This window comes from Gastrolobium bilobum, unplaced genomic scaffold (genome assembly GCF_033153095.1).
Source record: "Gastrolobium bilobum isolate Gb01-03AN ecotype WA unplaced genomic scaffold, APGP_CSIRO_Gbil_v1 utg2810, whole genome shotgun sequence".
Taxonomy (NCBI): Eukaryota; Viridiplantae; Streptophyta; class Magnoliopsida; order Fabales; family Fabaceae; genus Gastrolobium; species Gastrolobium bilobum.
In genome coordinates, this window is record NW_026895666.1 from 926,905 (window position 1) to 937,469 (window position 10,565).

Consider the following 10,565-nt stretch of genomic DNA (forward strand, 5'->3'; position numbering starts at 1 on the left):
GTTATTTTTGAGAAACCGATATAGTTTAGGAGGTAGGATATTCATACTATCAAATTTTTCTACTACTACTTGACTACCAGAAAAAGTTGAATGAAGAGAGAGAAAGAAAAATAACTTTTGAATCCAACAGTGATCAAAGTGGTAGTAGAAAAATTTGGTAGTATGAATATTCTACCTCATAGTTTAGATATTAATAAATATACGTATTCATGAAGTAAAAAATATTAGTTGTAAATTAACAATCTAAAAATTAAAGCAGTATTTAAAAAACAATTTTTATCTCGCATGTTTGTGATTCGCTAATCCAATGGATGAATTAGTCGACGTGTGGCTCTCGTGATGCGACCAAATTATAACATTTATTTGGTTAAAAATTGTGACATTAAAATTAGAATTAGAAAGAACTAACCACTCCAATTTAGTATTTATCAATCATATTATATTCACGTAAATTAAAAAAAAATAGAATTATGAATCAAAGGAATGGTCTTATCGACACAAAGGGTGCAGCTCAGTTGGTAATTTGGCGCTGAGTTAATGGGGTTGGACATGTGTTCGATTCCTGTTGAATGCATTCTTGGGGAGGGGGCGGAACCTTTAGTCATCTCCCCCGCACTCCGGATTAGTCCCATAGCCGGCTCAAAAAGTCGAAACTCGTGGAGATACCGAAAGGAGCCAACTCGACTAGGTAATTAGGGTTGGGTAACTCAAAAAAAAAAAAAAAAAAAAACCTTAGCGTGTTTGATTCTCTCCCTTTATAATTACGAGTTAAATATCAACCAAATAACTTTTGGTCAAAGAACACAAGTTCACATACCATACAAAATTTATTTGACACCAACTTTAATGAGAAGGCGCATTCAATTAGCAGCAGATGTTAAGATCAATAACAGAGCTAGGGAAATTGCGTAAATTCCAACAAATGGGTGAGGTGAGACTTGAGAGTATAGCTAACCATGGAATGAAGACACATTTCAAAGTTTTGTTCCAAAGTAGAGTAGCAAATATTCCCATTACTGTTTAGGTTTATACAAACGAATAAATACTAAGTAACATAAAAGGCAAGCACATCCATTTATGCAAAGCGCAAACACACAAAAAACCCCAAGCTTTAAGCCTAGTCGTGAGTTGGTAACCCAGCTTAGCACAACTAAGGATGCTTTAATTTAATAAAGCAAATACTACAGAAACACGAACCTAATAAGACATTGGTGGTTTTATTTATGACCTGATGTGGTGTCGGTGGTGAATCTCATCTCCTGCAGCGCGTGATTGCGGAGCATCCTCTGGAGTAAGGGTGAACAGGGCCTCTGGCACTGAAGCAGTTGTGTGTGTAGTAAGATCTTCCAGAACGAGGTGGACATGGGATCCTGTTGGCGGAAAGAGCGCCGTACGAGATGTAGTACTTCATTCTCCTCCAGAACAAGGATCTCCTCTCAAGACTACCATCTATGTCTTCTTCGCTGTCGACTTCATCGTAGAGCGACATTGACATTGTGGTTGGCCATTCTAGAGCATCCGACACCAGCTTCATGCTTGCCTCGTCGATCTGTGCACCCACGCGCGCATTGGGGCTCAATGCGAGACAAAATAAGAAGAAGAGGGTGAGGTTGAGAAGAGCAGAGGAAGCCATGAGAAGAGAGCGTGCAGAAACAAGTGTGAAATGTGAAGTTACAACTCACAAGTTTATTTGATGGTGTGTTGTTTTGTTTGTGAGGACGAGGGAGGGGACAGAGGGAGGGAGTCACATGGTGTGTTAACAGAACCTTATTGGTTTACAGCTGTGGCTCATCAATGCCTCTATTATCGTGCGCCCCCACCTGTTTCCCACCCCTACACATGACACATCCCGTGCGCTACGCTCCACGGGTTGACCTAGTCCCTCCGACGTCGTTTTGGTTCGAGGATTTTGCACAAAATGTATTAGGTGCATCAGACGGCTGTGGAAGGAGTGGCGGGTTCGTGAGTTTGTAATAGTAAAGCATCGTAGAATATCTTGCGTGTTACCTTACGCAACGGTTCTTAATAAAGACGCCGCGGATGGGACGAACGGTGTTTTTAAATGAGTCCAATCAGTAATCACTAATCACACACCCACCTCTCTCTCTCTCTCTCTCTCTCTCTCTCAATAAGCTGGTAAATAAGTATTTGAGTAAATACCCATTTTGTTCCTCACCAAATTTCACAATGTCCGTTTTAGTTCCTAGCAAATAAAAAGGTCTATCGTGGTTCTTAAGAAATTCAAAATGGACTCATTTAGTTGAAATCAAAGTCTCTCACAAATTTAAAAAAGACCCATATTAGTCCTCAAAATGACTAAAATGGGTCCATTTTGAATTTTTCAAGGACCACGATGGGTCTTTTTATTTGTTAGGGACTAAAGCGGGTTTCGTAAAATTGCTAAGAACCAAAAAAGTATTTACTCTAATAAGTTTAAACATACAGGGAATTTTTTTCTCTACTTCTTACTAGGCTGAATATGCATTTTGCATATTAAAGCCATAAACATGTATACTATGCTGGTGAAAAGTTTACTCTCTGTTTTGATTGTGTTTTGATTTTTTTGTTCTTACAACTGTTTTGTAGAATAATTATAGAAATAGTTATTTTCTGTGTTTTTTTTTGTTTTAAAAGTTAAAAAATCAAAATAGAAAACAAAAACAACTCAGAGATTTGTTCTCTAAATTTGATTCTAAAAACAAAAAATAGTTACAGTTTTTAAATTTTTTTTTTTACAAAACAAGTCTTACCAAACGAGTTTTTTTATTTTTTTGTTCTGAAAACTAAAAAACTGTTTTTAAATACAGTAATCAAACAAAGCCTTAAAAACAGTAATCAAAAGGCTCTGTTTGATTACTGTTTTTAAAAACAGTTTTTTAGTTTTCAGAACAAAAAAACTCGTTTGGTAAGGTCTGTTTTGTAAAAAAAGTTCTTAAAACTGTAACTATTTTTTTGTTTTTAGAATCAAATTTAGAGAACATGTAAGAGTTATTTTTGTTTTGTTTTGATTTTTAACTTTCAAAACACAAAAAACAACTGTTTTCATAATTATTCTACAAAATAGTATTAAGAACAAAAAAAATCAAAACACAATCAAACAGCCGTAATTTTTTGTTTCGTTTATGCATTTATTTAAAATCGAATATATTGGGCCGTTAATTGCGGAGTAGAATATAATGAGTCAATGACAATAATGAAGAATGGATTATGTATTGAAAATAATAAAAGGAGCAGCTTTCAAGAATGTCGTATAGAGCCCACATATTATAAAGAATTTCAAATTTTCAAATCACATCTCATTCTTAAAACCCATTAGTAACCCATTACATATTACGTCCTTCTGATATATAAAAATAGGGAGTTATTAATCTCATGTTGCTTGAGATAGTTCTCTCATGTGTGAGAGATAAATATGTGGGGTCCACACTTTAAAATAAAGGAAAAAGAAATGGAAAAAGCTGGCACAAAATTCGATGGGTGTATAGCATGAGATAGCTATCTCCAACGAAATGAGAAAAATATTTCCCATAAAAATAAGTTATCAAAATAAAAAAGTTGATATAACATGAAAAATTGTCCCGGCATTCAGTGAGTTAGGAATGAAAAAATTTCTAATCACATCTCATTCTTAAAGCCCATTTGTAACCCATTTGTGTGAAAAGGAATGATCTAAATATTGTAAACTAGGATTAATTTCTTACTTACAAGTTATACATAACACTAAAAATTATTTTAAAAATATAAATATATATTGATTCAATCACCTGAGCCAAACCAATTTGAATTTAATTGGATTTGTTCAATTCGAATTAGCCAGAAACTTTTACCAAACCAAACCAACTCAAATAAAAAAATTAATGGCATTTATGTTTCTCCAAATATGAAATATGCGAGATAGAGACTCAATCCAATAAAGGTCCGGAGGGTCCAAATAATCACCAAGTTTGACCAACAAGGCAAATCATCCATCATGCGTAGAAACTGTGGGAATCTCACCTACTTGGCTAGCAAGCTAAAGTGACTTAACATGGAAGAAAACATCATTGTCGAGATCAGCTCAGGAAACTTGACCGCCACTTGAACCCAATGAATGGATGGTAGCACTAGCTTACCACTACATCAACAATGACTAGCCTAGCCATAAGCTTCGCAACCAAGGAATATCTTGTACAAGGCCACCCTTCTCCACTAATGAAAATGAACATCGCCCTACGAAAGGCAGCATGAAGCAAGGCATTATACACTATAAATACATAGGCATTCAGCCCAGTTAAGATATCTCTCCTTGAATACTTAAATCATATTAAACATTGAATTGACTTGAGTGTCAGAGTGCATTACAAATACCCCTCAGTCTCGTCCAAACCGCTCAGATATCAACCTCGCAACTCTTTCATCTCACTAAGCTACTCAACATCTCAGCAAGACTCCTTCTCAACTTTCATTATCTTCATCAACGTCCTTCATCCTTAACCGTGTGTGATCAAGCTCAACCTAATATAAGTTGGATAGATCACCACCTAAACCTAAGTACTACGTGAACCATTTATATTCTTAAAGGATCGAGGTATATTGGCCTTAAAGTTATGCGTATTTAATAAATATGTAATAATATCAATTATTAAATATATCTTTTATATAACATGAATCATTCTTCCTCCATTTAGTCAATAATTATGGGAGGAAATCGTGTGGAAATAATATTTGAATATATATATATATATATATATATATATATATATATAAGAGTTTCATTATTTGATTTTTTTTTATTAATATCAAATATAGTCCATTTATTTGTAAAATAAATTTTTCCATAAATTGATTAAAAAAATTCTTTAAAATTTTAATAATATTTTTCCAACTATAATAAATTATTTGATAAAAATATTGTGTAGATCAACGATAATTCATTTAATATTTTTGAAATAAGCTAGGCATAAAAAATCTTTTTTTTACAAGCTCATCCAAACGGGCCCGAGTGCGAAAAGGTGAAATATGGGCCAAGAAAACCGCACCATGTGATGCAATATGTGAGTAGGATGTTCATCAACCGATTCAAATCGCAGTAGCCGAACCAAAAAATCAATAACCGAATTAACTGAAAATAAAAAAAATAAAAAAAAAATCTTACATATTTTAGTTGGATTGAATCGGTTTTCGGTTTGGTTGGTCAAAACCTATCCAATCCAAATAGATTCAATGTATTATGTATTTATTATTTTTGAAAGATTGTGACTTTGAATCTTGTTATTTTGTAGACTTAGAATCTTGGATGTTATTGATAGCAAACTATCTTGTTTTAGTTTTTTATTGTCTATTAATGTATTTTAACTCTTTATGAGTTTTAATACTTGTTTTAGTTTGAAGACTTGAAATTTTTAGTGGTTTGTAACTTTGTATGGCTTTATTTGATATAGCTAGTGATTTGTATGTATAGCTAAAATTTTAGGCTTTTCGAAAAATCAAAAATCGATCCAATCCAGACCGAATAAAATTGGAATGAATTGGATCGAATATTTAAAAAAATGAATAGATGATTAAATGGTCAAACTAAAAAGGATTGGATCAGATGACTTTTTCTTCAAAATCGATCCAATTCAGACCGTGAACACCCTAATAGCGAGTTTCGCTAACTCTAACTAGATTATGCCATATCTAATTGATGTATACCATTTTCTTTCAAATTAAATGAAAAAATTAACATATTTAAAACCCGGATCGGTCTGACCAGGTTGACCCAGATTTCAGTGACACGGTGCCCTCACCGGTTCAAAAACTGCTCGATAAGGGCCAATCGCTGTCCATCAATGATATTGCTTCATCTGGATTTCTCAATAATAAAAGCATGCCACATTAGCTTATGCCAAATAAAATAACTCACTCTCATCCTAATGTCACCGTTGCAGACATCTTGACCTTTGATTCAAATGGGCCACCAATCTCGGCTATTAAACCTCAAGTCGATTAACTTGTTGGATCACACCTTGAGTACAAGGTTAAGCTTCATGGGGGAACGAGTGTAACAGCCCAACCCAATGGCATATGACCCAATAGTAATATATTTTATTTTTTAATATGTATATCCGAGTCAATCGGTTGAACCAGTGACTCGACCAGGTCAATGACCTGACCGAGTTTTAAAACACTAGGTAGGAGTGGACATTGAAAAATTAATTTTCACTCAATTTATTTTTGTTAATTTTTCGTTGATTTAATCCTACATCGATAAAAGGCCGAGTCATTAAATATCAATTCGATAATAATAATTTTATATATATTTTTTAAAATGATATAATAAAATAAAATGCTCAATGAGTATCTTATAACAAACAAAAGATTACGGGAATAATGCCCAAAGTAAATAAATGTTTGTTTTTGTTGCAGCACAATACCGGGGATCAGATATTGGAGGAGTCCGAATCAAATTTTATGGCTGCTAAGTAGAGCTGTCAAAATGGGTTAAAGTTCACGGGCCAACCCTTTTAGCCCCATTTTTTTAACCCGTTATGTAATAGGGCTATTATTGGCCCCAACCCCATTAGCCCTCTTATTTTTTGGGTTAGGTTGGGGCTAACCCATTTCAATTTTCGATTACCTTTCTTCGTCGTATCAAATCCCTAACTTCCCTTAGGGGGTGTTTGTTTCAAGTTTTTGAAGAGGATTACCGGTAATCCTTCTTTGGTAAATATAATTACCACGTTTGGTAGGAGGAATAAATTACGATTCCCGGATATCCAAGGATTACCGGTAATTTAATTTATAAAGAAAAGTCACTATTCAGATTACCAAAAATAATATGGTAATTCGGAATATCAATCAGAATACCAAGTAAAGGGAAAGCACAACAATAAATTTTGAGACAAAAATACCTCAATACACATAAAAATCTAGACCCAATCTATCAATTACAAAAGTAAAAATAGTTTGGGGTTATTTTTGTAAAATAACCTCATATTCCAAGTCATATTTCGTTCTAAACCAAATATGGAATCAGTAATTTTTACCCAATATTCCCGGTAATATTTTGGCGAACCAAACACCAATTTCGTAAGATTCCAAGTAAACTCAATTTCTACTGAATTCCCATTAATCATGATTCCCGGTCACCAAAAAATTTCTCTTGTACCATGTTGGATATTTGTTATACCCAAATTGATTAATTGATTTAAAATATATTTTGATGATTGCATGAACACTATTCTCCCTGACTTTGTTAAGCTACAACTAAATTATTAATCACAAAATATGGCATCTATTTTCCCCCTTTTGGCATCATCGAAAAGATGACGAGTAAACACTTAAGATAAGGAAGAAAAGCTGTCAAGGTAGCATGAATAGGGAATAATAGTGGAAATAGTGAAAAACAGTGAAGAATAAGAATATAGAAAATGATGAAAGGCAACAAAGAAAAACACTCCAAAGCATATACAATAACAATGCAGTAATTTGTCTTTGCACTCAACTTTAGAATCACTCTTATTTCTTATTCTCTAAGCTTTCCATAGGCTTGTACCTCATGACTGCTCTCCACTCTTATTGTGGGAATGTTTCACAAGCCACCAAATCAATAGGACTTTAAAGCGTGTAACGTAACAGGTGGATATGAACAAATATAAAATAGTATCAGGGTAGGTAGAAAATAAAGAAGAGATAGTACAGTTATGCATAGTCCCTAAACCTTATCTTTTGATATTCTCAATACTATTTCCCATTATGAAGATATCTTTTCCTTTTTCTATTTTTCTATGTTTCCATTTTCATATGACAAACACTCAAAAACAGGGTTTTTACTTTGAAACTCAAATGAAACTTGTTCCCCCTGAATTTGATATTCCCTTCTTCTTTTTTTCTCATCCTCACTTTTTCAGTTTTCTTTCTTTTTCTCATTCACATACTTTTTCTTTTTCTTTTTCTTCCTCTCATCCTCACTTTTTCAGTTTTCTTTCTTTTTTTCATTCACATTCTTTTTCTTTTTCTTTGCCTCATCCCTTTTCTTTTTCCTTTTCTTTTTTTCTTTTCTCATTCCCCCTATGTAATTTTCTTTTGTACTCTAACAATTCATCGACTCAATCTAGAAACTATGCATACTCATACATAAAAAGGTTTGTAAAAATTGAAACACAAAGGGCTGCATATGAGATTTAATCAACAAAAAATAGGTTGAAAAATATTTCCATCAATATTTTCAACGAAACACATTTCTATTGAAAATTTCGACGAAACACATTTTCATCAAAAATTTAGATAAAAAATATTTCCAAAATTGTTTACAATGGAACGAACATATTTCGGTCAAAAAATTTTGACGGAAAATATTTTCGTTAAAATTTTGATGAAAAAAATTTTAAGGGAAAAATAATCCGTTCAAATTCTTTATAGAATCTAAATTCCGTTGAAAGTTTTCAATGAAATATTTCCCTCAAAATTTTTGGCGGTAAAAAGATGATTAACCCTCCATATTTCTCTCTTATCATTTTTTTAACTCCCAAACAAGGGTAGAAAATACTCTTCAATTTCCTTCTCTTCCCTCTCCCTTGGATTTCCTTCCCCTCCAAACTCCCAAACAAATTTATGTCAGTGATGAACCAATGAAATGAGAGGAACTTTTGGGAGAGATCCCTAAAGACTCTGGCATTGAATGAGTATTAGGCTCCAATTTGGAACATGGTCGTCTTGAAGGCTGATAGGTTCTTGTATTGATCTTTACTTTCATCCTATAATAAACCATGACACGGTCCGCGAATGGGCTGTCATCCCCCTCTTCGTCCAGGACCAGGAGGGATTGCTACTGATGAACAGCCTACTCTTGAGTAGCACTGGTAGCTGGCTCATTTATTAATCAAAACAACGTAGTTTTTGGGGTAGCTGTAAATAATCTTATCTAAAGTGGCTGTAAAAATGTTTACCCATATATATATATATATATATATATATATATATATATATATATATATATAATATGATAAAAAAATTTCTTAAGCAATTTTGAGATATATTTATCTCCATTTACCTAAAAACTACATCGTTTTGTTTATTTATTTCCTTATATTAATTGATTCCCATTTTAATGGTTATGATTTTCTTTTTCTCTCTCTTTCTTTATCACCATTGATCCATATTTGTACGGTTATAATTTAGTAGCTGGAGATAAAATTATCTCAAGCAGCTTCAAAAATGATAAACTATATATATATATATATATATGAAAAGAGACTCGTACATGTATGAGATAAAATGACAATAATTAAACACTTGGATAAAAAAACCATAAAAAGAAAATAAATAGCCTAAAAAATGGATTTTGTACTAAAGCTGCTTATTTATTTAAATGGTAATTTAATTATTAATTAATTAAAACAAAAGTAAATGCTAATTGATTCATTTTGTTTTCTAAACTAATATGGAAAACATAATTTAAAATGTGACTTCTTAGATTAGAAATTGTAAGCTAAGAAATAATTTATTTTTTAAAAAGAAGTAATTATGATTATAGGTTATTTTGGACCTGTACATATCACATGCGCAAGATAGTTTTTTCACCCGACACATGTTAAATAATTATATGTATAATTAAAAGATTATTAATCATGATATGTGCTTAACACACATGGACGCTACTAGAAAAGTCTTAATTTTAGACGAAAAAATAATTCTGGACAAAATTATTATAAAAAATAAATAAAAATCATGTTTATAAAGTTTTCGAAGAAAATTTTGTTTCGTACAAAAAATTTCGAGGGAAAACAAATTGTGTCGAAAATGTTATAAAAAAATAAATCAAAAAAATTAACAATTTGACACGCGGTCAACATTTGAGGACACGCGGTCAATATTTGGAGACACGCTGGGACACTTTTTTATTTTTTTATTTTTTTATAAATCTTAATTTTTTTTTGTTAATTAAATACAAAAGAAATAATTCATAAATTAATTTTTTTCTGTTATAAAATTTGACATTAAAAATTAACAAACTACGAAAAATTATTTATATTTATATTTATGTTATGAAATTTAAATATTTAATTGGTTATATGACTTATTATGGACTCTTATATGTATTAAATATAAATCATATTATATATATTAAAAAATTATTTAATATCAAAACGTGTCCCAACGTGTCCAAATATGACATTTTTTAGAATTAACGTGTCGGCGTTTCGTGTCCCGTGTCCGTGTCCGTGCATCATAGCTTATAACCATCTCAATAATAATATGTTTAAGTGTAATTATTCTACTACTATATTTAGGGCCCATATAATAGCATGACTTAGATGAAAAACGAGTGTTAATTGTAAATTCAGGATATAATAATATTTATATACTTTTCCAATAGTTTATCTTTTTTGTTTTCTCTCTATTGTTTATTTCTCTTTCTCTCATATTTTAATTTTTCTTATATTGTCAATCAATTTTATAACAAAAACATTTTTTTATCCTAAAAAAAGTCATATTTGGATCCTTAATATCAATATTTTTTTTAGTAAACAATATAAATACTTTAATACTATATCAGGTCGGTTGATTAAACTGATAACATCGTAAATTAATTATGTTTTCAG

The 10,565-nt window shown here is 31.8% G+C and overlaps 1 protein-coding gene across 1 annotated transcript; it reads right to left on the reverse strand.

Annotated features, from left to right (window-relative positions):
* Positions 1 to 990: 990 nt before the first annotated feature.
* On the reverse strand, positions 991 to 1,639 carry LOC133288334 (protein RALF-like 34). Its single transcript, XM_061486066.1, has one exon. It carries the CDS (start codon positions 1,631 to 1,633, stop codon positions 1,253 to 1,255), a length of 381 nt encoding a protein of 126 aa, XP_061342050.1. The 5' UTR covers positions 1,634 to 1,639; the 3' UTR covers positions 991 to 1,252.
* Positions 1,640 to 10,565: the final 8,926 nt, after the last annotated feature.